This window comes from Exophiala oligosperma (genome assembly GCF_000835515.1).
Source record: "Exophiala oligosperma strain CBS 72588 unplaced genomic scaffold supercont1.1, whole genome shotgun sequence".
Taxonomy (NCBI): domain Eukaryota; kingdom Fungi; phylum Ascomycota; class Eurotiomycetes; order Chaetothyriales; family Herpotrichiellaceae; genus Exophiala; species Exophiala oligosperma.
This window is the reverse complement of record NW_015622818.1, coordinates 3,705,519-3,732,386: the sequence shown is the minus strand read 5'-3', so window position 1 is coordinate 3,732,386 and position 26,868 is coordinate 3,705,519. Positions and strand designations below refer to the sequence as shown.

At 50.9% G+C, this 26,868-nt stretch overlaps 7 protein-coding genes across 7 annotated transcripts; 4 read left to right on the top strand and 3 right to left on the bottom strand.

Annotated features, from left to right (window-relative positions):
- Positions 1 to 929: 929 nt before the first annotated feature.
- Positions 930 to 3,053, top strand: PV06_01273 (uncharacterized protein). Its single transcript, XM_016401869.1, has 4 exons — positions 930 to 1,331; positions 1,394 to 1,505; positions 1,570 to 2,712; positions 2,852 to 3,053. The coding sequence occupies exons 1-4, from the start codon at positions 985 to 987 to the stop codon at positions 3,044 to 3,046; spliced, it is 1,797 nt and encodes a 598-aa protein (XP_016268922.1). The 5' UTR covers positions 930 to 984; the 3' UTR covers positions 3,047 to 3,053.
- Positions 3,054 to 3,422: 369 nt separating this feature from the next.
- PV06_01272 (uncharacterized protein) lies at positions 3,423 to 6,336 on the bottom strand (the record flags this gene model as incomplete). Its single annotated transcript, XM_016401868.1, has 3 exons — positions 3,423 to 5,458; positions 5,507 to 5,880; positions 5,933 to 6,336. The coding sequence occupies 3 exons, from the start codon at positions 6,334 to 6,336 to the stop codon at positions 3,423 to 3,425; spliced, it is 2,814 nt and encodes a 937-aa protein (XP_016268921.1).
- Positions 6,337 to 6,527: 191 nt separating this feature from the next.
- Positions 6,528 to 8,358, top strand: PV06_01271 (uncharacterized protein). The gene is made up of 3 exons (XM_016401867.1): positions 6,528 to 7,098; positions 7,166 to 7,337; positions 7,426 to 8,358. The coding sequence occupies exons 1-3, from the start codon at positions 6,746 to 6,748 to the stop codon at positions 8,257 to 8,259; spliced, it is 1,359 nt and encodes a 452-aa protein (XP_016268920.1). The 5' UTR covers positions 6,528 to 6,745; the 3' UTR covers positions 8,260 to 8,358.
- Positions 8,359 to 9,311: 953 nt separating this feature from the next.
- On the top strand, positions 9,312 to 10,662 carry PV06_01270 (uncharacterized protein). Its single transcript, XM_016401866.1, has one exon. The coding sequence runs from the start codon at positions 9,554 to 9,556 to the stop codon at positions 10,511 to 10,513; it is 960 nt and encodes a 319-aa protein (XP_016268919.1). The 5' UTR covers positions 9,312 to 9,553; the 3' UTR covers positions 10,514 to 10,662.
- Positions 10,663 to 11,838: 1,176 nt separating this feature from the next.
- On the top strand, positions 11,839 to 13,613 carry PV06_01269 (uncharacterized protein; the record flags this gene model as incomplete). The annotated part of the gene is made up of 4 exons (XM_016401865.1): positions 11,839 to 11,982; positions 12,030 to 13,191; positions 13,276 to 13,538; positions 13,605 to 13,613. The coding sequence occupies 4 exons, from the start codon at positions 11,839 to 11,841 to the stop codon at positions 13,611 to 13,613; spliced, it is 1,578 nt and encodes a 525-aa protein (XP_016268918.1).
- A 7,914-nt stretch (positions 13,614 to 21,527) lies between these two features.
- Positions 21,528 to 23,002, bottom strand: PV06_01268 (uncharacterized protein; the record flags this gene model as incomplete). Its single annotated transcript, XM_016401864.1, has 4 exons — positions 21,528 to 22,132; positions 22,206 to 22,489; positions 22,576 to 22,645; positions 22,828 to 23,002. The coding sequence occupies 4 exons, from the start codon at positions 23,000 to 23,002 to the stop codon at positions 21,528 to 21,530; spliced, it is 1,134 nt and encodes a 377-aa protein (XP_016268917.1).
- Positions 23,003 to 23,282: 280 nt separating this feature from the next.
- On the bottom strand, positions 23,283 to 26,653 carry PV06_01267 (uncharacterized protein). Its single transcript, XM_016401863.1, has one exon. The coding sequence runs from the start codon at positions 26,572 to 26,574 to the stop codon at positions 23,407 to 23,409; it is 3,168 nt and encodes a 1,055-aa protein (XP_016268916.1). The 5' UTR covers positions 26,575 to 26,653; the 3' UTR covers positions 23,283 to 23,406.
- Between the last annotated feature and the right edge of the window lie 215 nt (positions 26,654 to 26,868).

Here is a 26,868-nt window from a genome sequence, read left to right as displayed (position 1 = left end):
GAGATGTTTCTAGGGATAAAAGATGGCCCCGACATATCTGTGGATTCAAATACACTCAGTTACGCCGGTCGGAATGTTTTTACTCCGGCCTGGATTAATAAGGGATTGGTTGCACCAACGTCTGCTCGTTAATCGATGTCGAGAGAGAAGCTGACTACCTGCGCAGGAATGATGGTTGAAGCGTTGTCGACTACGATATAGACTCAGACTTACCTTTGATTCCATAAGAAGTCTTGTTGTGAGTTTTTCAAAAATGTCGGCGAGGCTCTTTGGTCTTTTCCGCGAGTCACCACAATCACGTGCAAAGATGAAACATGACTCGATTCATTTGTAGCGAATATGCTACGGAGTACAACACTCTGCCATTCACAGCACCAGGACAAATCCCAAGCACGACAAGTTCAATGGTAGCAGTTTCTGGTATGTTTCTCTCATGGATCTCGAAGTCGTCGGCATCCTCTTCCGGAGCATACTCCACACAGTCTCTAACCCACTTTAGAAACCGAGACAGTCCGACTTCATCCTTATCTGCATCTTTCCGACCCGCTGATAAGACAATTCGATCCCTTTTCAAGTGATTTGGACCCGTTTACTCTACTTTATTGTCAATACCATGGGCTGTTTGCAGAGTCGACTAGCTAGGTAGCTCCTTGGCCTATGATGACTAGCTACCACGCGGTTGGTACAGTGCCTCTGCCCCGGTTCCTGGCATTGAATATCGCCTGTCGCGTGGCTGTTGGAATGCGCCGAAGCGGCTTTGGATGATTGACTATCGAAAAGCCCGCGATTCTATTTCTCTTGGAAAGGCCCGCAGTATCTTCAGTAGGTGAATCATCACCAACATGTTGGCACCGTCACAATTCGGGAATCTTTCTCAGTGGCGAATAAAGACTCTCTGTCTGCTGCTCCCTGTTTGAGTTGGCTCCGTATTGTCTGCTCTTGATTGACCTGGAAGGCACAAAGTCAAAAGCAATACTTCTCCAGATGAAAGCATCTGTTCTCTCCACCGTCGCAGCCTTGCTGTGTACGGCAAATTCCCTGTCCACTGTCCAGGGGACGGCGTCTCTGCTGGAACTTGATGCGCCTTACCTGTCCGACAACAGTCTTTACTTCCCGCAGAATGCAGGTGCCTGGGAGAACCCTAACAGCACAGCTTCGGCGAGGGTTTCGGAGCAGGAGAATCCGTTTTCAATGGCCGAATGCTACGGTGTAGACTTGGAAGAGGCAACCATTGATCAAATGCAGGGATGGATGGGCAGCGGGAAACTGACTTCCAGACAACTGGTCCAATGCTACCTCGGTCATATCCTGCAGCTGAACGAATACGTCAAGTGAGTGCCTTCCAGCTTGCATCTCCTGGTGACAGTCTCCAGCTAACAGGATCATGAAATAGTGCTATCCTAGAAATCAATCCAGATGTGCTAATGATTGCGGACCAGCTCGACGCTGAACGCGCCAATGGCACTGTCCGCGGTCCTCTTCACGGCATTCCGTTTGTCGTCAAGGTACGTGCAATTGAACACTCTGAGCGGTACATGCTCTTCTGGTCTATGCTAATCGATCGTCCAGGACAATATCGCCACCAAGGACAAAATGGAAACGACTGCCGGCTCCTACGCTCTTCTGGGCTCCATTGTCCCTCGCGATGCGCACGTCGTCAAGCTACTCCGCGAGAAAGGTGCCGTCTTGTTAGGCAAATCCACGCTCGACGAGTGGGCCAGTATGCGAACCAATTCGAAGTCCTCAGGATACTCGGCCCGCGGAGGCCAGTCTCGTAACGCGTTCAACCTGTCCACCGCACCGGGTGGCTCGTCGTCTGGCTCCTGCCAGGCCGTAACCTCCAACATGGTCCCCATCAGTTTTGGCACCGAAACCGACGGTTCTGTGATCGGTCCAGCCCGTCGCGCATCCCTGATCGGCTTCAAGCCTACCGTAGGCCTGACCTCTCGCGCCGGCGTCGTCCCCGAGTCCATCCTCCAAGACACGGTGGGCAGCCTCGGCCGCACGTTCAAAGACGCCATCTACGCTCTCGAAGGCATCGTCGGTGTCGACCCCCGGGACAACTACACCTCGGCCCAACAAGGATCCCCCAAAGACGGCAATTACACGCAGTTCCTCGCCAACAAGGACGCCCTCAAAGGGGCCACGTTCGGCCTCCCGTGGTTGTCCCTGTGGAACCAGACGGGAAACAAGGCAGACCTGTCACAACTCTTGCGAGTGGTCGACCGACTGAGAGCGGCCGGGGCGACCATAATCAACGGAACCGAGTTCCCTCACTACAAGGACATCCTCAGTCCTTCGGGTTGGGACTGGTCGTTCGGGCCCTCGCCGTTGTTGAATGCTGGGTATCGAGTCAATGTGGATTTCTACAACAACATTCGTGACTACCTGTCGGAGCTCAACAACACGAACCTGAGGTCCGTCGAGGACCTGATCGCCTACAACGTCGAATACACCGGTGTCGAGGGTGGGATCCCCGGCACCGTCGCGGGCTTCAAGTCGGGCCAGGACGCGTTCCTTGACAGTGCCGCCACGAAAGGTGAAATGAACAGCTCGTACTATGACTGTCTTGCGTACCTGGACAGGGTGTCTAGGACAGAAGGTATCGACGCGGCCTTGTCGTACAAGTACCCGAATGGCACGGAGATCAAAGTTGATGCTCTCCTTGTCCCGTCGGGATCTGGATCGACGAATTTACCTGCTACGGCTGGGGTGAGTTTTTTGTCCTGACTTACTTCCCTTTCCGCCCTTATCCCCTACCATCTTTAACCACCCCCATCCTCCGTCCTCCCACAATTGGTGACAGTGATGAGTCAAAATTGAATTGGGCTAACATCTTCCAAAACTTTAGTATCCAATGGTGACAATGCCAATCGGGCTCAACGCGCACAATGTTCCAGTGGGTATCGCCTTGATCGGAACAGCGTGGAGTGAACGCACCTTGATCCGATATGGTAGTGCCGTGGACGACTTGATCCGGGGAAGGAAGAAGCCTCAGTTTATCGAGTGGTGGAGCAAGTTGGTGCCTGTGGATTACTCGCTATAGATTAGACACTCCGAAACAGAGTGGCAATATCAGCATTACACTATATCATACTCCGTACTGTATATTGAACCATCGTGTCACTCCTGCGGGAACTAAATGACCACAAAGTCCGTAGTAACCCATAGACGCACAAGTAAGTTGTATGTAAGTAATCCATGTAGTAATGCATGAGGTCCCTTTGGTAACTGTAAAGTACGACATCAACAAAATTTACAAACTCCCCCCTTGTTCTTTATTCTGCCTGAAACGCGCACCCAGAAACACCCATACATGTATATCTAGGTACGTACTCAAACTCAAACTCATCAGACCTCCTCCCCCCCTCCTAGACGCACCTACTCAGAAACGCCTATATACATACTCACGCTCACTCTCATCAAACTCTCTTTCCCGTCAGATTGATCTTCAAATGTGGAACAATCTCTTTTCCCTCAGAATTCTTGAATCGATATTTCGTTTTTACCATCTCTCGTAATGTATTTGTGTAATCGTCATTCATCGCCTCGTGTATATCATTATCAGCAGATTGTATCGTTCCGAAAGTCACGTATTTGTCGACTGACCCAAGCTTCCGTGCGTAACGCTCAAACGTCTGCTTGTCCTTGAAAAATCGAGATGCTATCGCAAGTTTCAAGGTCATGGCGTGTGGAGGTATCGTTTCAAAAGGCAGTTTGGAGGATTTGGTTCGATATAACTTCGAGTTGCCGGCTTGTTGGCGGCGTCTTTGCCTGCTCAGATATACTCTTGGGTCGTCAACGTCATCCTCAAAAGGTGGATGTAATTGTTCAGGGAGATCAAAACAGGTGTCCTCGCTAGAGCGGCCTTCGGCATCACCATCATCAGAACCTGTTGTTGTTGTGGCCGAAACTTCATCTCGCTCTGGATGAGAATGAGAGAGGAGGCCCCTTTTGGCAGCTAGATAGCGATTCCGATGTGGATTGTTGGACTTGGATATTGAGTCTGGCGAAAAGTCGGCAAACAAATCCTCAAAGTCGCTGGCCGAAACCGACCCAGTGCCGTCTAATTCTGGACCAGCTTCGTTACCCCGGTACCTTTGACGCAAAATTTCCCGAAGTGACGTCGATGGATACTTGGCTGCGAGTTTCCTTTGATGAGCGATTGCGGCCTTTTTCCTCTGCTCGAAATCCATAATTTCAGACAGCTCAGATCTGAGCATGAGAGAATCAACTGGTTCAGCTAATTCTACCGGACTTTCAGCAGACCCCGGAGAGAGACCCTCGTCTGATTCAGAAGCTCGGTGATCTCTGACTCTTTGTGGCGAAGACTGGACGCCAACCTCCATACATCTACCAAAACCCGTACTAGGTGCTCCGTAATCATTGAAAGGTGTGGCTGAGTCGAGCGACGACTGTGAAGATGCATGCATAGCTCGCTTGAAAGGGGACTTAAAGGGCTTTTGTCCGGATCCAGACTGAAGCCTTCCACCAGCGATTGGGGTTCGTTGGGAATTCCCCGTCCTATTTCCAGTCTGGGTCGGAGCTGAAACGATATCATGATGAGTTGGTAGAGTTCGACCTTGGGCCATCCGATGCGCAGCTTGAGAAATCGATGATTGTAGCTGGTTCTGCGGCGTCAGCCACGTCTCCAATCCCATCTGCTGTGACCCAGGGGTATCGTCGATCTCGTGATGGTTTCGAGGATCAGAACTCATGTCCGAGATCTGTCGATTCTTCCGAGGCCAAGGTCTCTTCGGAGGCCCTGGGTTCTGATAAGGCAAGACATCGGATCCGGCTTCAGATATGGGAGATGGAAGTTGTTCTTGCTGTCCCGACTCTGGTCTGTGGGTATCACGCAGAAGCTCTGGAGTATACATGCCAGGTCCACGTGCTGGAAGTCTCGCCCCAAAGGCTGAAGTTGCTGTGGCTTCCGCATATTCGTCCATCTTTCTCGGCAAGACTATCTTGTTCATGGCGGCAATGCTAAATGGGTTCGTGGTCGCTCCAAAACTGTCTCCGATCTCTGAGGAGGCCAAAGGAGATGCTTCTCGGTCCATTAGAGTCGATGTCCCCACATCTTGCAAGTCTGCGGCATCTGTATTCGGAGCAGACGTAATGGTGACTTCTGGATATTCCAGCCCAGGAGATCCTGTGGTGGTTGTGTCGAAATCACCGTACGCCGTCTTAAAAAGACGCTCAACCAAAGACAAGAGGATGTCTGGTCGGAAAAAGAGGACTTCATCCTTTGCAGGCTCAACGTTTACATCGTAGCTTTCAGGAGGACACCGTATCTGCATGCAAAGAAAGGGCCGAGATACGGAGGTGGACTTGGGTAAAATACAGTGAACATGGCGTTTATAGCTCTTGACAATCTCCTTCATTATACCTCGTTCTGTACTGACAGGCCGGCCATCCACCGATAAGAACTGCGGACCACTCCGGGTTTTCACGACGTCTAGTGATATTAGCAGAAACAAAAGGTACGCTGGTATGGATATCGCACCTGCATCTGGAGAAACAAGAAGTGTATCGAGCGACCAACCATCTTCGATGCCTTCCTCGTCCTCAGTCGGAGAGAGTCTGTATGGCTTGCATTCCGATACGATCTCCTTTCCTACAATCTTGGTAGCAACTTCACTCAAAGAAGCGTTTCGACTAGCAGCGTAGATCCAGTCCGATTTTTCGTTCTTAGCTTTGAGGACTTTTAGAGAGAATCGAACGTCACGCCGGGCAAAGGCATACGTGAAAAGAAGGCTTTTGATAGAGTGTAGTGTTTTGGTGGCGCCTCTCAGTGCCGTCTGTTTCCGCACCGGGATCTTGGTGAGGAAATCTTGCACTCGAAACGTTGTGCCAACCGGATGAGAAGCTGAAGCGGAACTGAAATTGTCATGACACAGCGAGAAACAACTCAAGTGAAAACGAAACCTACCTCTTCAAGCCCGCAGCCGTGTACTCCAGGGCCGTCCCGACAACTTCGCCCTCCACTCGTGTCGTTACACTCACAACTGAGCTCAGTTCTGCCATGCTGGCAAGGGCTTCACCGCGGAACCCCAAAAATGTACCTCCAAGGCGACTGAGATCATGTAGAGACCTGATTTTTGAAGTGCAACCTCTTTTGCACAGAAGTTGTCTGTCTTGTACATCGACGCCGGTTCCATTGTCCTTGACCTGGATGGTGTCTATAGTGTTGCTGGAGATTTCGATACTGATGGCCGTGGCACGAGCATCGAGGGCGTTGTCGACAAGTTCTTTGACGACTGATTTTGCGTCATTGAGAACAAGTGTCGAGCCAAGAGCCCGTGTCGTGGTCTCTGGCAATGCCTCGATTGGCATCTTCGGCCCATCTGCACAGGTGTAGACTCCTACACCGGTTGGACATGTATGAAGTTCGTAGCATGAATGAAATCCCAGGCCACTTTACGCGATTCACGCGTTGTCTTGGCAAAATCAAATCAGTTGTTGCTGAGTCAGGAGAAACAGCTCGGTGCGAGAAACTATCCATCTCACGCCAGTGAAATACCTCAGGAAAAGTGTTCCATTTCTGTACATTGTGTTGGCAGTTGGGAGTCTTTCTACAGAGTAAAGGACACAGCAAGTGGTGTCTGGGCATCTATTGAATTCAACCTTGGGGATCGATTACAGCCATTCTCACGTCTCGGAATCAGGCATCTAGCCTGGGCACACATTGTCGCTATGATGGTACAACGGATCTCAGTATCTGTCATTTTTTGATTCTCGCGAGATGGAAGAGTCACGATTGGCGAAACTCGCTGCACCAGCGGTGACATTGCTAATAGCTTTCCTGTCATATTCATCGCAATATCTCTTCTACAGCATCGCACCTGGTCCGCTGGACCGCAGACAGAGCATCATTTTTAACACTTTGGTGGTGTGTATATGGATCTCATACGCAAGAGCCTGTACCACGGATCCCGGGCGAGTGCCTCGGGACTGGAGACCAGAAGATGACTTCAAAGATCAACAACATCCTCCGACAATCTCCGCGGCAGATGAAGCCATCGCGAGACAACGCTACTGTCGAAAATGTGAGGCCTTGAAGCCTCCTCGATCTCACCATTGTCGAGTTTGCAAGAGGTTTGTCCAGTCTCTCTCTCTCCAGTGCCTTGATCAATAAGCATTGACGAGTAATCAATGATATCAGGTGCATTCCCAAAATGGACCATCACTGTCCTTGGACCGTCAATTGCGTATCTCATTTTACCTTTCCACATTTCATGCGATTCCTATGGTACGCGGTGTCTGCAATGTGTTACCTCGAGTACTTTTTGTTCGAGCGTGGACGAATCATCTGGGACGACCGACATATGCCAAGTGTAAGTAGGCGTTTTGTTGGTCTTTTTACTGTTCTTGTCCAGATATCATACCCCAGGTGACAAGCTAACAAAGCCGTTACAAAACCAGTACCTCGGACCTACCTTACCACAGATGATTCATCTATTTTTCTTGATCGTTGTCAACTCTTTGACTCTGTTCATGGTATCCGTCACCTTCTTGCGCACGGTCTGGGGTCTAGGAGGCAACGTGACCACGATCGAGAGCTGGGAGATTGAACGTCACGCAAAGTTGCTACGGCGGGCACGTGCTCTCGGAGGGTACTTGGACGGCCCAGACGGGATCAGGATCCGGATAACGAAACAAGAGTTCCCTTACGACATTGGCATATGGAACAACATTGTGCAAGGGATGGGTGGCACTTCGAACGTCATTGCGTGGCTCTGGCCTTTCTCGGCAACTCCCAGAACAAGCGGCGTCGACTTTGAGACGAACGGATTCGAAGACCCCGGGACGAGTTGGCCTCCCCCGGACCCGGATCGAATGCCACGACTCGCTCGACCTCTCGACCCCAAGGACGCATTTGTCCATCGACACGGGGACCTCTCGCCCGATGATGAGGTACTGGCTTTCAGAAAACGTCAAATGGCCGACTTTGAGCGTCGTGCGGAGCACTATGGGGGTGGTGTTGTGGTCAAGAGGCGGAAACCATTCCACGAGCGCTTCGAAGAGGAGAATGGGACACCAATCGAGAATGACTACTATTCCGAGAATGACGACGACGGCGACGACGACAAAGGTAGTGCCGGTAGTGGCGAGGAAGGGTGGCAAGACTCGGGGGGTAACAGGCTCAAAGATTACGGTGTTGATGAGGAAGTCGAGTTTTACGACGAGGATAATATCCCCATTGCAGAACTACTTCGTCGGCGGCGGAGACAGGGAAAAGTGATTACCTCTCCCTAGGTAAGGTGTACTGTAGGTGTTTGATGGGCTAATGCATAGATGGCCCGCGGAGGCACTTACAGCAACCCCGACCACAGTAGTAAATGAGGGATGGAGGGAGTGATTTTGACGACAAAATCATCTACCTAGTAAACTTGCACCCGACGTTACAGTACCTCCTCCTACCAAGCATTCTACTGTACCTAAGCGTTTTGCTCTCTTGATCTATTTCCCAAATGTTACCCGCAATGTTCTACCAAGAAATCTCCTCATCCCTTTTCTCGGCGACCGGTGTTGGTGTTTGGTGGTGGTCGTGGGTTGTGTGGGGGTTTTTGATGAGAAAAACCCCCACGTTGCAACTTGTTTGAACTACTTGTACTTTTTCTTCAACGCACAAAGGACAACCTCGAGGCAATATTGAATAAGTTACGAAACGTTGGCTGTCTACTATCCAAGATTGATGAAAAGAGAATTGAGTATATCAATAAAAAATAGAAATAGACCATATACTTGTCTGTTGGATGCCTTGAAGAATGTACACCGATCGGGCCATATTTGTACTGAGATTCCATCATTACCAAAAAAATATTCCCTATTCCCGTACTTGCCATCGTTTTGTACGCACCTCGGTACATACAAGTTCGTATTATTATGGAGAGGAGTATGCGGGAACGATTGACAGGGTGGTGATGATGACACGCCCTTCCTCCTACATCTACAGTAGTTCAATGGACACCATACGTACGGACAACTCCCCTTTACAATTCAGTTTTCCCCGCTGTTACTGGAACTCGTCCCTTTGGTGATATGCCCGCGCAACGAAATATGTCACTGTGACTCTGATATGGTTGTCCTCTCTACCTCGTACTCACCCCACGTTCTCCACACATGGTCACCACCCATTGTTCGAGGAGGGCGATTGTCCTCCTCCTCCGCCTCCCTCGGTTTTGTGTCAAAATCCAAACGAAACCGTAAAGCCCATCCAAACAGTAAAAGAGTCGGCGTCGTGCCGTGTGTACATACATAAAACACAAGTCATACGCCTTAATATGCCGTAACAGCCGTTCGTGCCACTTTCATTTGCGGTGATAGCCAAGTCTTATTCGTCTCTCCCTCCCTCTCGACATCATTATCATTCCTCTTTTGTTTCTTCTTTTACAATTTCTCTAATTTCTTTCGTTTCTCTATTGTCGACACACATAGATTTATTTCTTCCCGTCCCAAAGAGGAAAAAGCCTTCGTGTTACACACTAGGAAGATTATCACACAGATATATAATACCCAGACCCAAATTTCTACACAAGGGGAAATCAAGATGAATGGACATCGACCGGTTCGAAAGTTGGAGGCAGGCATCAATGTTCCTATGGTGACATTCTTCAACCCAGAGACCGAAGATGTGGATGTGGCGGCGGTTGCCAAACACGCAGTCAGACTCGCAAAGGCAGGTCTGAAAGCCGTCACCTGCCAAGGGTCAAACGGTGAAGCTGTCCACCTCACTCGAGAGGAGAGAAAGTTGGTCACCAGCACGACGAGAAAGGCACTGGACGATGCCGGGTTTTCAGACATGCCGATCGTGGTAGGATGTGGAGCACAGTCCGTAAGAGAGACCGTTCTGTTTTGCAAGGACGCGTACGAATGTGGCGGCGACTATGCCTTGGTATTGCCTCCGTCATACTACAAGGCGTCGTACAAACAAGAAAGTTTCGTCGAGTTCTTCGAGGACGTCGCCACTGAATCGCCAATCCCCATCCTCATCTACAACTACCCCGGTGCCGTCGCGGGCGTCGATCTCAGCTCTGACACCATCATCAAATTGGCCAAACATCCCAAGATTGTCGGATGCAAATTGACCTGCGGAAACACTGGCAAACTGAACAGAATTGCTCATGCGGTCAACGCCGCCACTGCCACGAATCCGGGTTCGGGATGGCTTTGCTTGGGCGGTTCAGCCGACTTTACTTTGCAGACAATGATCGCTGGTGGGTCTGGAATCATCACTGGTCTGGGTAATGTGGTACCCAAGGCTTGCGTCAAGGTGTTTGACCTGTATGCCCAAGGCAAGGTTGAGGAGGCACAGAAGATCCAAGCAATCGTCGCTCGCGGTGACTGGGGAGTCATTGCGGGGGGCATCACAGGCACCAAGAGTGCTTTGCAGACGTACTATGGCTACGGTGGGTACCCCCGACGACCACTGCCCAAGCCAAGCAAGGAGGATGTGGCCAAGTTCGAGGCTGCTCTCAAGGAAGTCGTTGAACTCGAGAATTCATTGTGAGGAACGACATGGCATTTGGAGAACATTAGATGAGCCCAGAAGTAGACTCGGTGGGCATTGCATTGTTGTCGCTTTATCCTCGGGGGATTGTGGCTTTGTCGTGTGATGAGGGTGTCTTCGTCGAAAGCTTGAAATGTATAATGCTTCTTACCTCCACTCTTGACATGCATCTTCCATTGAACTCATCCGTTCTTGTATGCTTCCCACGTCTTCATTCTTTCACATGAATCTTCGGGTTGCTCGTAGGAGATCAAGGTTGGTTACCGGCGCAAATGTAGGGCGGAATATCGATTCATTCGAGCTGAGCGAAACTCCACGTGCGAGTCTCTTGCCGAGCAGTATCCCGGGTTTCGAAGCCTCCGTACGACCGACCAGATCAATGGACGGCAAAATCCTAACCCGGTTGTTCATGAGAATGATATCGCAGTTGCTGGTGGTTTGGCAAGAGCCGCATTGCATTGACTGTAGAGGGCATTTTGGGAAAGTGAGCCGAGTGCAATCGTCTGGGAACAAGAAGATATTCGGCCACGACAACATCCCTCAACGCTCCTCAACACTCCAAGTCTTACCTGCGACTGACGACAACATTGGCCGTGTGTACCCAATAGCAACGTACGTTGTTTTACAAGTCTTTTGGTAGGTTATAGGAAGGGTACGTGGCCAATCAACTTCCCGTCATGTTCTGCTGCTTGGCCGTTGCTTGTTTGCCATGTTTTTCTTGTCGTCGTATCCTCGAGTATCACAGCTCAAGAAGCATTTCCTTCGAGGTGGACTCGTCTCCAGCTCTCAGTATTTTTTTATCAAGAAATGTTATGTGCCTGGTTTGCTTGGAGAGTTGGTGCACCCATCTATGAGGAAGGATACCATGGTTTTGACGAATGGCCCACCCTCTACGACTGACCACCGAAACATACAGGTTTGGTAATATTCCGAAAGTGACAGGCTAAGAAATTATATCAGGGACTGCTTTTTACCGCCAAATTGTTGTATCATGACTTGGTTCCGCACAGCTTTCTTTGATCCTCGGTTAGGCCAGATCTAGGGCTTCGACCACAGGTCCAGCAGCCACATTTGACATCGGCCTGGGCTCCGAAACGTTTGGAGTCGCCTGTCGTCTAATCGAATCGTCGTTTTTTAAGCGAGAATTGACGGAGCAAGAATGTTCTGTTCATATCTTTGGGGGTACCCCTTGTTTTGGCTCCGGTTTCGCAGATCTTGTCTACCCGACCCCAAGTCCTCGGCTATTATTCTGGGGATTCCCATATTCTGGTTTTCAATGTCTACACAAATCTCAGAGTATCTGCCTGTCAAGCCCAGCTGCAAAGATGGCACCTCAAAGGTCTCAGGACGACGTTCATATTGAGGATCTTCCTCGAAAACTCACTCTCTACAACTACAAATGTGTAGCCTTTGCGGCTGTCGGCTCCATCATCTATGGGTACTGCTTGTCTGCAGTGGCAACAACATTGGTGAGTATCATGGGCCTAGATGAGAGCTCTCGTGCTGATAGCTATAGGGTCAACCTAGCTTCTACACGTATATGAACCTGCAAACGGACGAATCAGTCGACAAGTCTGCCTACGATTACATGGTTGTTATCCAAGGCTTAAGCACTTCCTTGTCGCAAGCTGGAGGGTTCTTTGGATGTTTCTTCAATTCGTGGACAGCAGACAGATTCGGCCGCCTCAGGTCGTTTCAAATCGCTAGCCTCATTGTCATCGTCGGGGGTGCCCTCACGGCGGGATCGATAAACATTCCCATGTTCCTCTTCTTTCGGTTCTTCGCCGGGTTTGGTGTCGGCATGATTTTGGTTCTGTTCCCAATGTATGCAGCGGAGCTCTCCCCACCACGAGCACGAGGCCTTCTTGTCGGTCAACATGGACCTGGTCTTGCCATTGGCTACAACATCGCGGCTGCGGTCAGCTATGGCTGCTACTTTGCAAAGGACGGAAACTTTGCTTGGCGCTTCCCCCTGGCCCTGCAGTGCCTCTTTCCCGCCATCCTGTTCACCTTTTCGTTCTGGATGCCGGAGAGCCCCCGATGGCTCATTTTGAAGGATAACCTTGACGAAGCTCAGAGAATCATCACTCGCATCCACCGGTCTCCCAGTGATGAGGATGACGCGTTCGCGCGCGCCGAGTTTGACCTGATGGTGGCACAAATTCAGCTCGAACGGCTAAATAGTGGCGGTGCCGCAACCTCGTTTGTCGGTCGCTGGAAGTATCTCTTCAGCAAGAAGTCATACCTCCATCGATGCGCCCTTGGCTTTGGGATCATGTTTGGGATCCAGGGCACAGGTGTCTTGGTCATCAACAATTTTCAAATAATCCTTTATCCTGGTCTGGGAGTCGGTGCGGCTCTCTCGTTGGCGTTGTACTGGGTATACTTGGCTATTGCGTTTATTGGCAACACCACTTCCTCGTTGATAATCGATCGGTTAGGACGAAGAAGATCCCTTCTCATTGGTCTCGTGGGGTCTATCAGCGCCCTCATCGGAGAGACGGTCGCTTCGTCGTTTCTCCCGACGACCAACAAAGCCGTTCTTGTCACTGGAGTGTTTTTCATTTTCTGGTACATCCCTTGGTTTTCTTCCATGGTCGATGCAGTCATGTACATCTACATGTCCGAGATTTGGCCATCCGAGGTTCGATCAGAGGGGATTGCATTGTCTGTGTCTGGTAAGTCGGCGTGTGTCTGAGGGCACCCGGAAGTGCAGTTCCACCAAACAAAGGGACCTCGATACTGACGGCATTGTTCAATAGGTCAATGGCTCGCGTCCATTGCGTTTCTACAGGCGTCACCCACGGGATTCGCCAACTGCGGCTGGAAGTTTTACCTACTTTTTGTGTTTTGCACGGCCGCGATGTGGCTCGTTGTGTATTTCTACTACCCCGAAACCAAAAACATCCCCATGGAGGAGATGGGACGATTGTTTGGTGACGAGGTTGCCGGTACCCTCGAGGACGAACTCAAACACCATGGTCACGCCGCGCATGAAAAGGCAGCTCAAGCCACAGAACTCGAGGTAGGATATTTTTATTTGTTTCGTCACTCCTCAATAAGAATATCAAGCTAATATCGGTTGTGGTAGTCCAAGTAACGGTCGAGTGCGCACGAGGTATCGAACGACAACCTGACCAAGCGGTGATTTCTCTGGAGTCGCAGAATCCCCTTTTCCGTTCCAATTGTGAATAGTCTGACCATCATCACATTCCTGCATATATGGTTCTGGATAGATGGGGATGTTTTAGAAATCTTGTCCGGCGTTCGTGCGATGATCGAGACGCGAACCTGCCTCGACCATAAAACCGTGCATGGATGACTTAGCTTGCACGAGTAGATAGTTGGTGAAATCTTTCTCTAATTTGCTGTTCCCGTGTCTTTTGTCATGCACCGACAGAGCCGAACTCGTCTCAATCTTTTTCACATCCACACCTTTTCCTTGCGTCCGTCAATCGTCGTCCGCCGATACAGAGATACCTGAGATGAATGAATCTCAGCTCCACCCGGTTTTGACGAGAGAGAGAGTGTGTGTGTGCGTGTGTGTGTCCTCAAAACACCAAGACGACTTTCCTCGCTTGCTGCTTCTCAAAAATCTCGTACCCCTTGGCGGCCTCGGAGACTGGCAGTTTGTGCGTGACGAATTCCCTGACCTTGTCCGCATTCGCAATCAAGACGTCCAACGCGTCATTGAAGACTCTTCGCGCGGGGGCTCGACCCATGTTTATACTACGTTCAGGTTAGGGAGTCTCGTGTCAGCCTTGCTTACTATTTGTTTCCTCTTCCTCTTTCTCCCAATAACACGCACACGATAGGCATGGAAAGATTGTTCCTCTACCGGGGCACCTGCAGATGTGCGACGACAAAGTGTGCGGTACGGTGTGGGTCTCAACTTACTTTAGATTCTTCGAGTAGGCCTCCAAGGCCGTAAAAGGGACCTCGCCCTGGTGAAAACCGATGGACGAAAGGCACCCGGCGGGCCTCACCAGCTCGAATGCCGACTTCAACGCTTTCGCGTTCCCCACGAGCTCGATGACGGCGTCGGCGCCTCGACCGTCGGTCGCCTCGAGGACTTTTGCCTTGACATCGTCCCGACCGAGCTTGAGGGGAATGGCTCCCCAGCGTTCCGCCTCGGCGAGTCTGTCGTCGACGGCGTCGACGGCGAACACGGTGCCCACGCCCTTTGTGAGACACGTGAGGATAGAACACAGGCCCACGGGGCCGCAGCCGAGGCAGACAAAGACACACCCCTGAAGTCTTTGGGCCTCAAACATGCCGCCGTCGTCGGTGCGGGCGTTGATGGCGTCGAGTTCGCGCGTCTGCGTCTCAAAGTACTGTATCGCCCGTGCGGCGCCGTAGTAGCCCGTCGGAAAAATGTCGCACATCATGATGAGCAGTTCATCCGCGACCGAGGTGGGTGCCGGTTGCAACGTGCCGTCGGCGAAGGGGACGCGCACGTACTCTGCCTGTCCGCCGTCGAACCCCAAAGACCCAAAGGATTTGCCGTGGATGCAGCGGTTGGTGTAGCCGTGACGACAAAACCAGCATTCCATGCTACGATTGACAATCATCAGCGATCATTGGCATCCTCATCGACACCGGCATACGAGAGAGAGAGAGAAAAAGGAGAAAAGTACATACCATGTGATGGTAAATGTACAAACTATCTTCTGCCCGACTTGAAACTTTTTGATACTCGATCCAACTTCCTGCACGTGTCCGACGAACTCATGGCCCTGTGAAGTTCAAACCCCGATTATCAGCTAGGAGCCAGTCCGGGCAGGAGAAAAATGGTCACTGTCAGCTAGCAAAAACTCACACATATACAATCTGGTTCCATCTTTTGATGACCCCGATAAAAATGTAAATCGCTCCCACATATTCCAGCCACCGACACTTTGACAATTGCGTCTGTCGGATCGATGATTTTTGGAATGGCTCGTTTCTCGGTCGCCATTTTCCATGGCGCCTTGAATATTACGGCGTCCATCATGGGACCTGTTGTAGAGCCCATGATGTGGTAAAGACTGGAAAGGCCTGGTGTTTTTATTTTCAGAGACGACTTTGCCTACCTAGTCACGAGTGTCATGATACTTGATACCTAGATGGTCGATGGTAAGGCATAGCGAACGAGACGATTTGGTTAGAGTATTCGTCCATACTCCTCGTACGCCACTTGGGAGTCAAGTTCGGGAGAGACACCGGCATTGCCGAGGCTGATCAGGCTGAAGATCTCCGCACTCCGCATAAGAGTGAAAAGATTGAGGGTAGGGACACGGGCAAATGGTGAGGGTTTAGCAGAAGCTACGAAGATGACAGCTCGTGCTACCCCAAAGACTCGAATGTGAATTTGATCGACCCGCCGAATCTGGTGGGACGTTCCCGTGCGGCGAAGCCCGCATTACCAGAGACAAAGGAACCTGCAAGAAAGAACCCCAACTGCAATCAAACGCCGGTGGCTTTTGGTGGAGTGTTTTCCCCTCCTCTTTTCTCGGGGGAGGACCACCGGCTTGAATGTGGGTTGCCCCTCGGCTTTGGGAGTGGTACTTTCCACTGGATCTCGATACAAAGATCTGGAGATGTTTTGCTAGCGAGTAGTTGTGTATTTCAGCAGGTTGGGAGACTTTTCTGAGAGACAGAGAACATGAAACCATGGGGCAATCACTCCTAAACATACCTCCAAGCTCCCATACTTGCCAACTCTCAATCATCAACACAACTTGTGACATCGTCACTCCTCCCTTATGGCTTGTAGAGCCAAAGATCGAGGGGTATGAGTGGTTGAACTTGCCGACCTACTCGTTCCATATCAAGCATGCTTCCTCAGGGACCGAATTACTCTTCGACCTAGGTGGTCGCACCGACTGGGAGAATTTCGTGCCCAGCTTGGCCAACTTGATGCGAGAGCGCATGGCTGGTCTGCGGGTGAAGAAGGATGTCATAGATATGCTCCCAGACGGCGGCGTTGACATCAACGACGTCCAGGCGGTGGTCTTCAGTCACCATCATTGGGATCATGTCGGCGCTCCCGGTAATCTGCCAAAGAGTGTCCGGTTGGTCGTGGGGCCTGGATTTCGCGACGCATTCCTACCTGGATACCCGACCAAGCCAGACTCGGAGTTTCACGAGGCAGATTTCGAGGGTCGAGAGGTGGTGGAAATGTCCTTCAGCGACGACTTGAAGATTGGACAGTTCCAAGCACACGACTATTTTGGGGACGGCAGCTTTTATCTTTTGAACGTACCGGGACATGCGATCGGGCATATCTCTGGTCTGGTCCGCACCACGCCAGATACCTTTGTCTTCCTGGGAGGTGATGTGTGCCATCATGCAGGAGTCATTAGACCGACAGAGTCGATACCACTACCGGATCAGATCCCGGCGGAAGCTGTACTTGATCAGCGAATACCCCGGCCCTGCCCTTGTACGGCCTTCTTGTCGTCTCACCGGGACCAAGCAAATGGTCACACAGTAAGTTGAGATCCGAGTTCCTTTTTGGTGACACAGCTGATATGATCGACTTCAGACACCCTTCTTGAGAATCACGGGTGGTCCAGAAAGTTGGTATCGAGAACCTGATCTGGCACGGCAATCGGCACGAGCTTTGGAGGAATTCGACGCCGACCCGAACGTGCTGGTTGTCATTGCCCACGATCCGGCGTCTCTAGACGTGTTTGATTTCTTTCCCAAGGGTAGCATGAATGATTGGCAGAAGAAGGGTTGGAAGCAGGCATCTCATTGGGGCTTTTTGAGCGAGTTGCCATACAATGGCAAGACAGTGAGGCCGCCCTTGGCGGATGGATTGTATGATAAAGAAGGGAGGAAGCTTCGAGGATTGGATATTACGGAGCCATTAGCTGTACATACCTGAGGAGGCTGTTTCATCTGGAGAGGAGGTATCTGTAAGGAGTATGGAGCTCTCTTACGGAGTCCGGAATTTACCAGTTCTGTGTCCGTCCTCGTATTCTTGACCTTGTACTCCGTTACCATCGAGAACATACTGAGTTGTCTCCTTTCGTTGTATTCCGGCAGCCAAGAGAGAAATCACGACCCTGGTCACCAATCTTACTCCCCAGTCTTTATTTACGGGGATGAGGCAAATGAGGTGCCTAAAAATCCCACGTCCCGAACAGCTCGCGTATGCAACAATCAGCCGCCAACCCATGCCGGAGCGAACCCAACGAAATACGATCCTCATTTCAGTGGCTCCGGCAGTTTGGCGCCGAGTCTCCTCACCTGAGATTGACGTGCTCACGTTGCCACGCTGGCACGTTATCAACCACTTGTCAAGCGAGGTCGCGGAGAATGAACTTCCCGTTTCTCAACGGGCCCCGATCAACGATCATCGTACCGTGACAACGCAGCATCTGCATCTTTGCCTAGCTGAGTATCCGGCAAGACCTCACTGGTCTTTTATAGCCCGTGCCAGTCTCAGCTTGATGCCTCATGTCGCATCATGAATGGTAGGTACATTGGTGCCCGCAGCTACTGCACGTTACTTTCCCGGAAATCAACCTCGCGTGTTTGAAAGGCGCAGCTATTCTTCGTATTACAGCAACGCACCACATGGATCACCGCTCTTTCGTGTCTGGCCGTCGACCCCTTACGTCGTCATGGGCCCCAGTTATCAAGGCAAAGGCATACGAGTTGCACCGGGCCGTCATCTTTTGAATTATTCCATTTCTTTTTTTTTCTAGTTCTCTTCTTGGTCATCCCATTTTTCGTTTTGCATGGTAACTAGAAGGTGAAGGTGTGAGCCGCGATGGCTGAAAACTCGGATCAAAATCACTGGCATCACGCTGACACGTCTGTGACGGACTGTATCTTGGGTCTGAGGAAGAATATCGATACCGATGAGCTGCCAGGTCTCACAAATCTAATTGACGACTGGTTCGATCCAAATGTACCGGTGAACGAGGAACAATTCCTTAGGCGGTTCTTGCATGCATTTAAGCAGTCGAGCAAAGACTTCGCCTACGAGAAGATTATCGGTGACTACGACGACGAGGTCCAAGGTATATTCAATGATTTTGTCGACGGTAAACTCGATGCTCAGCAAGCGGCTGAAAAATATCGCCCGTACCAGACGGACAAATTCCCCAAGACGCGTGGTGATTTACGCAAGGGTGGTCTGGAGAGTATTGTGCCGACAGATCTCAATGAGCCAGTCTCGCTGCTGGCAGCTTTCCCTTCCAGCATTCCTTCACGCATTCGATCCTTGTTGGCCAAAGTCATCCCGGGAGTCAGGAAGCCCAGAAAGGCTCTGTATGTTCCGGTATGAGCTGCCCATGGGGAGAATCCCAAAGCCCACCGGCGTCAGTGCTGACTTCTATCCAGTCGTTCAAGAACCTTGCCTTCCAGAATTGGGGCAGGACAGTGAGCAACACTCCGGCATACACATGTGTCCCAAACACGGCCGAAGACGTGTGCGACATTGTCAAGTACGCAAAGAAGCACCGGATGGGTGTGCGAGTGTCTGGATTCCGTAAGTCGGCCAGTTTCGGTCCTCGGTCAGTTTCGTGACTTTGACTCATTGGGTTCTTTCCAGGTCACTCATGGTCTCCGGTATTCGGACGGTCCCATGACAACAAGAACGGCAACAACGGTGACATTTTGATCTCGTCCTTGGGTCTCGTCGACGCTTCCGTCTTGCCCAACTTCACCTCCCTCCCGGGCGACATTTTCGAACCTGGTGCCAAGGACCTCAACTCGATCATCGTCGTGGACAACAGCTACGTCAGAGGACCGAAGCTCGTGGACGGCAAAAAGTACGTCCGAGTGGGTACTTCTACCACGAATGAACAGTTGAGGCGATGGTGTATCGACACCGGCAAAGTCACTCCTCCTATGAACATCATCGAGGTTGAGATCACAATGGGAGGAGCCAACGCACCTATATGGTACGTCACTCTATACATTCTTTGCAGTTTTGTTTCCTTCACCAACACAGCCCTTCTGATTCGATCGAAGCTAACGTGAACCAGTCATGGAGCTGGAATCAACAATCCCACACTCTCCGATCTCGTTCGTGCAATCGAGTACGTCAACGCGAACGGCAAACTCTGCAAAGTCGACATGTCCACGCCGGCCATGCTCCGCGCGGCAGCAGGTTGTTTCGGACTCATGGGAGTGGTCACGCACCTTGTCCTCGAGTTCGACCCCATGTCTTGTGCCCTCATGGAGCCACGCAAGGTCCCCGTCGTCGAAGCAATCCCTCCACCACCGGACCTCCCGGACTCTGCCATTCCCGGGCCGCTACGTCCAAAGCATCCTCTCACTCCTGACCGCAAAGCACAGATCCAACGTGACTTTGAGACCCGTGCCCTCGACACTGATTATGCGGAATGGTTCTGGTTCCCATACTCGAGCGAAGTCTGGGTGAACTCGTGGCACAAAACATCCGAGCTCTCGGGTGCGTCGAGCTACCCCAGCGACGCAAAGACCATCCTACAGGTCTTTGGCACCATCGCGGTCAACATTGCGCAGCAGGCTACGTCGCTGCTCAAAGCCACAGAGGCACTCCCAGAAGTCCAAACCAAGGTCCTGACGTGGTTGGCCATGAAGAATCTTGACGATGTAGGTGAACACGGGAAGAAGATCAAGACATGGTTACCTGACGCCCTCCATTTCCAACGAGGCGTTCAGAACGTGAGGGTGCGAGATCTCGAAGTTGAATTTCCACTCCAACCCAAAGTCCCAGCTAAAGAGGTTGCTGTCAACGGCGGTGCCAATGGCCACGTCAATGGCAACGCCAACGGCCATCTATCACATGGGAAAGAGATGGAGACCAAGGTCGACAAGACCGCGGTCGACTTTTCCACGGTCCAACGAGCATGGTGGGACGCCATCATCACGTGCTACGAGTCCATCGACAAGTGCCCCCAACGCATGCCGCTCGAGATGCGCATCATGTCATCGTCCCAGGTGACGCTGGCGCCCCAACGCGGCCACGCGTACGGCACGTGCTCGATCGAGATCCTCACGCTCCATTCCGTGGCCGACGTCTGGCCCGCCTACGCCCAGAAGGTGCTGGACAAGTGGGCCGGCCAGAAAGACCACGAGGGGAAGCCGATCCCCGTCCGCCCGCACTGGGCGAAGGAGTGGTACGGGTACACGGTGCGCGGACGCCGGTGGGAGGAGGTCCTCAAGGGCGCGGAGAGCCAGGACGGCGGGTACAGGCGAGAGATGGCCGAGTGGAGAGACCTCATGGCCCAGGTGGCCAGAAAGGACGGCTGGACCACCACGGAGGCCAGGGAGAGGTTCGGGAACGAGGTCCTCGATTCCATGTTCTGGCACGCCGAGGGGGACGTGGTGGATGTGGACGTCAACACTTTGAAAAAGCAGGGTCTGTTGAAGAGGGTGTTGAAGAGTTGTTTTGCGTGACCGAGACTTGCGGGAAAGGGAGAGGAGAGAGACAGCGCAGAATCCAGGAAGACTGGAACTGACGTACCTTTTGACTCACGAACTTGCAGCTATTGTCGCACCTACGAATTGACGACACCGACCCCCCTACACATTTGTCTTCCATGTTACGACCGACTTCAGCCTCGCGGCGCCAATCACGACTTTGACGAAATTTGATTGAATGATCCTGAAACGATTGAACGATTGAATGATTAAACCATATCGAACGAACTAAAAGAAGATGTCAGCACTCATTTACTACGGAGGACATGAGATGGAATGTCGACTTTGTATGAGCTGGGTTTCCTGAGCTACTTTTTGCTTTTTTTCTATACCTCTTTTGCATGAAAGCGATGACTTTGGATCCATTGGTTTGAATCTATTTGTACCTTTTTTAATCCTTGACACAAAATATTCTCTTTCTATTCCGATCAGGTATTGTCATTGTCATTGATGACCTATCTACAATGTCATCTCGGTATTCACAATCTCATCCGGCTACTAGTCTGTATATACAATCTCATGTTCACCCAAACTTCTTCTACACTCACGTCCACGTCACACCACCAGTATGCTTGCACGACAAATTGTATGTCAGTAGGTGTGTCGATCAATAACCCTTCTTCCTATCCACGACGTTGAACATTCTTTCTCCCTTTTCGTGCCTCTTCCAGTTCGTCACGAACAAATCAAAAGCACGATCGATGTATTCCTTTCCCAAAGCACTGACGTGTGGGGTGACGATGACGTTTTTGGCGGACCACAGAGGATCATCTTTGGGTAAAGGTTCTGGGTCGGTCACGTCCAGAGCAGCACCACCAAGGACGCCTTTGTTGAGTGCGTCCACGAGAGCAGGTTGATCCAAAATGGGTCCTCTTGCGATGTTGATCAGGAAAGGCTTATTCGCGCCGCCGGTAGTTTTGGATTTGTGGGATCCTCCTGATGACCCGAGGAGGTTGAACTCGTCGGCGCCGAAGATATGACGGGTCGACGGTGTCAAAGGAAGTGCTACGATAAGTGCATCCAGCCCGGACCCAAGAAAGTTGTGAAGTGAAGTTTTGGAAGTACCACTGTACCATGAAGTTGGGATCGTGCCTTCAGGGTCACCGGTGCCGGGTACATAGTATCCATTGTCCTTTCGCGACGAAGGTGTAGTTCGAGGTGATGCGGTATAGGCGTGTATGGTTGCTCCGAGAGCGGCGAATACTCGAGCGGCTGACGACGAGAAGGGAGTTTAGTGTGGGTACGAGTGTGAATGGTTTCGCTGGCAGGACGGTCGTAAACATACCTTGTCTACCTATACTTCCATAGCCAGCTATACCGACAGTTTTCCCGACCCAATCAGTGCCTGTCAATTTCATCCTATCTGCCTGACCCCAATGGTGTTGTTTTTGCCATTCATACTCGAGAGCGTAATGACGACTAGCAACCAAGGTCGTCATGATGATCCACTCCGTTATAGGTGGACCATGAATCCCACTGGAAGTCGTGATGGTGATTTCACTATCTTTGACAATAGGATGGTTCGACCAGTGGTCCACTCCGGCAGAAAACAAATGGATGAGTTTGAGACTTTGAGCCGGGATAAGGTGTCAGCCGTCAATACATTAGAAATGCCGATAGATAGGATCAGAGGAAGGATATCAAAAGTGACATACTTTGGTACAAGTTCAGGTTTAGGCGGTAGTGCAAAGAGTGTGAGTAGGATGGTTGCAGATTTCCATAAAGCTATTCAACGTGGAATTGACAAGAAGAGTCAGGACGGTTCAGTATATTTCCAAATTGATCTCGCAACGAGTAGGGATTGCAACAAAAGCCACCTCTTGCTATGACTACTCCATCCTCAATCATGACCGAGATCAAATCAAACAAGTGACAACAAGTTTGTTGCCTTCGTATCGTAAACTCACCATCAGGTACCTGACTTCCCAAATTCTTACTCTTGGGTCCGTTACCCTCTCTCGAAACTTGGTAGTATGTAATGTCAAAATATGGGAATTGTCGCTTCAACAATGCCGTGATGTGCTCGGGTTCGGGATCGCTGAGGATAATCACAACGTGTTCTTTATCTGGTCCACCTCCCATGGTGATCAGGGTGTCTATGTATTGGTCAAGAGATGATGAATATAGATCGTCAATATAGTGATCAGTTTGGATAGAATATAAAAGAAGAAGACGAGGTGGAGGACAGGGAACAAAAAGGCATCCAGGAAGATGCTTATCGTAAACTCGATATTTGGCAAAATACAAACATTAGTCAGCCGGCATCATAGAAATCCATCAATTTATTCTTTCTTCTGCAAGCCAGAGACCAACAAGAATCACGAATAAACATGAAACAGAAACATCTTCCTTGCAAAGTAAAGCCAATGAATACCTCATAACTCATCATACTCATGCCTCCTGTATTTGACCCACGTCATACCAAACGCCCTTCAACACCCTCGCTGAAAAAGATGAATCGAACTCTCAAACATCGTCTCTCTACATTATGGCTGCTTCGAGACACCTTTGCCCTCGCCGTCACCACCGAATCTTCCCACTGTCGCCCATTGCAGCTTCGTTCGCTTATCATCTCTTCTCTCTTGCAGACCACTCCAACCAAGCTTTTCTTCACCCATCTTGCCCAATCCACCCTCCCGAATCCAACAACCGATAACAGCCCGAATCCAACTCAGCTTCTCTTTGATTTCGTTGGTGCGAATGATCTCCGTCTCTGAGCGACGCAAAACATCCGTCATGATGTCTTCCAATGGAAAGCTGGTAGTTCCTCGCCGCTCCATTGCCTCCACTGTGATGATTCCGTGATGAGCTAGACTGATGGCGTCAGTCGGCACCAAATAAACACAATCAACGTGGCATCGCAGGTCCTCCTTTCCTGACTCTTCGGAACGAAGGAGCAACTTTGTGTGATCGGGAAAGTTGAATTGCAATGCTCCGTCTGCGAACCTCCAGACTCCAACATTCCCTACTCGCTGGTAAAAGTGGACAAAATGTTTGCTTTTGCCATCGGCTTTACGCTCCGTTGAATCGGTGCCTCCCATCTGCTTGTTCATGTATTTGCCAAACTTGTCCAGTAAGCCCACCTCTTTCATACGTTCGGCCTCGCTTCCGACCAAATTGGCTTGTATGGCATTGGCAGCCGGAACTTGGCCTTGGTACTTTTCCAAGTCGAGCCAGAAATGTTGAGCTGGTATGTCCACACGCTTCATATCGACTTTGTAGTCACTTTGCTCATAGAACTCCACATCATGCGCATCGCGACCTTGAGGCACAAATTGGTATTCCAGGCCTTTCGCTCGCTTTAGTGTATGTCGGCTTGCATTACGCATGACAACACAGCTACTTGGCATGTCATTGTCTTCGGAAGACTTCAGAACCATGCCGACAGTTGCATCGGAGAGGATGTATGCTATGCCATGCCGAGTTGAATAGTCTACCCACTTTTCGACTCGGGGATATTTCGATTCCTCCCGTTCCTTTCGTGTGCCATAGGTTGGTTGCGGACGACGACCGGCCTCGTCAAGTTTTCGGGCATCTAAAGCTCTATGCATGCCCTTGAGCGAGTCGAGGACAGCAAAGGCCGACGAACGTGGGACAGAATTGGTAGCCTCGCCTTGTTCAATGATCCTCGGTTGATGTTTGGGAAGAACTTTCCTAGGAGGGGATGCAGCACGAGGCTGGCAGGCAGGTTTTTCGAGTGCCCTGTTGCAAGGTTGCAGGCTTTCGGTGGCGGCAACCGACCTATCTCGATCGTTTGCAGTGATCGGTTGTAGGGCACGAATGGGAAGGTCACCGAGTGAACCTGAAGAACTCGAGGACGATGAATCCGGACGGACTGTTGCGTTTACTACTTGTACCATGGCACGTGACGTTTTCCTAACGATTTTCTGTTCAACAGGCGGTCTGTTGAGAGCCATTCCACTCTTGACTCTGCGCGGCTCTGCTTTCTCAATGCCGGCTTCGATCTGTTTCGCAAGGCCATCAATTGCGTCGGGTACAGTCGCCGATCTGGGAAGTGTCTTCGACGTGTGAGAAACTGTTTCACGTAATGTGGTGCTCCTTGTTGAACGAATTGTAGCTGCTCTCAACGGCCGCTCTCTCAACAGGGCTTGATTTGGTTGCTCCGTAACCTCAGACACTTTACTTTTAGGAAGTTCAGCCAAGTTGTTTCGAGGCGCCGCTGAAGGCAGTGCCTGTTGTCGCTGTTGGGCCGCAAAGCTCTGGACTGGCCGAGCTGTCGACGACACTGATACCGAAGTAGCTCGGTACATCGATCCCGGAATGGCCGCGGTCTCTCCAGTCGAAGTAAGGGTTTCTATCTTGTCGGCAATTGGCTTGCGACTGCGGACTCGATTCGTCATTAGGGGGTGCTTTTGGCGTGCTGTCCACTCGGCATGTGCGTCTGAAAACTGCTTGTAAAGGACTCCCGCAGGTAAAGGAATTACGGGCGCACATCCTTCTCGGTTCTCTGCTTCGATTTCCAACAAAGCGGATATGCCAGCACCAACACCAACACCAGGACGAAGTCGACCATCGGAGCCAAGTCCAACACCACATTCCCGACACAGCTTACCAAGGCTCATCCCGTAGCCAGACCGTACTCTGTCACCTCGTGGATCGGCGTTTGCTAACCATGTCGGTGTCGTTTTGAGGCAGATCGGATCGAGCTCCTCAGCAATTGCGCCCATAGTGAAAAAATCGTGCTGGACAAGGTCATCCATTTCAGGTCTTTCGGCGGAATTGAGGTTTAGGCAAGACGCGACAAAGTCCTTGGCTTGATGTGGAATATAGTTCTTGCTGTCTACCCTCCACTCGTATTCTAATCCTCGAAGCTTGCTGTAGATCTCTTGCTGTGTCTTTGACTGAAATGGAGGGGTGCCCATGAGCATGGCGTAGCAGATCACACCTACTGCCCAAGTGTCGACTTTGTTGTCATGACCTCGGTTGCCAGACTTGCTCAAAATTTCTGGCGCAATGTAATTTGGCGTACCACAAAGAGTCGTTCTTCTGTCCTGTTCATCTGCCATAACAGCGGCAAGGCCAAAATCTCCGATTTTGATGTTCATGTGTGCGTCCAAGAAAATGTTTCCCATTTTGAGGTCCCGATGGATGACAGAACGTTTGTGCATATACTTGACTCCTCCACAGATCTGGATCATGAATCTTCGAACTTCTGGAAGACTGAGGCAACTTCGAGCTTTGACCATCTCGGTGAGACTGCCATGGGGACAGAGCTGGAGCACAACATAGGTGTAGTCCTCAATGGTAAAGGCCCTCAAGAATTCAACGATGTTCGGGTGGTGCATCTTCGCATGTATCTGGAGTTCTGTACGGAACTTTTCCAGCATTTTTTTCTGCTCGACTTTTGCCTTGACTACCTTGAGAGCGAATATCTCTGCCGTCCGCTTCGACCTACCCTCGAAACATACTGCGAAACCTCCTTTCCCTAGTTTTCTGCCCATTGAGTACGTCTCAGGTGATGACCCAGGCTCTGTGATGCTCGCAGGTGGTCGCCATTTGTCGTCGATTCGATCTGGATTCGAAGGTTTCTCCTCAGGTCTTGCTTTCAGTTCGGGTCGAGGCTTCTTCATAGCCTTTGGCAGTGGTGGTGGCTGCATAGGGAGATTGACGGGACGAGGAGAAAGGACATCCATGTCAGGACGCGACTTATGGTCGCTAAGGATGGAAGAGGGAGATGAGTGCAGCGACGTCAGCTATGGTGTTTGTTCATCGACTTTGGTAAGATGTTAGTCTTCTGCAAATCAATGAAGATGCATGCCAAAATACAATACAACAAGAAGCGGTGGTTGTACCTAGTTACCATGCACCCATTGGCTGTCGCTGCTTGTCAACAAAGTGCCGAAAAGGGAAGTGACGTTTGGTCGATTTAGTCTCTTGGCATTGCATCGACCCATCGAGATGCTGAGTCAGCGGCTCTTCTTCGGCCA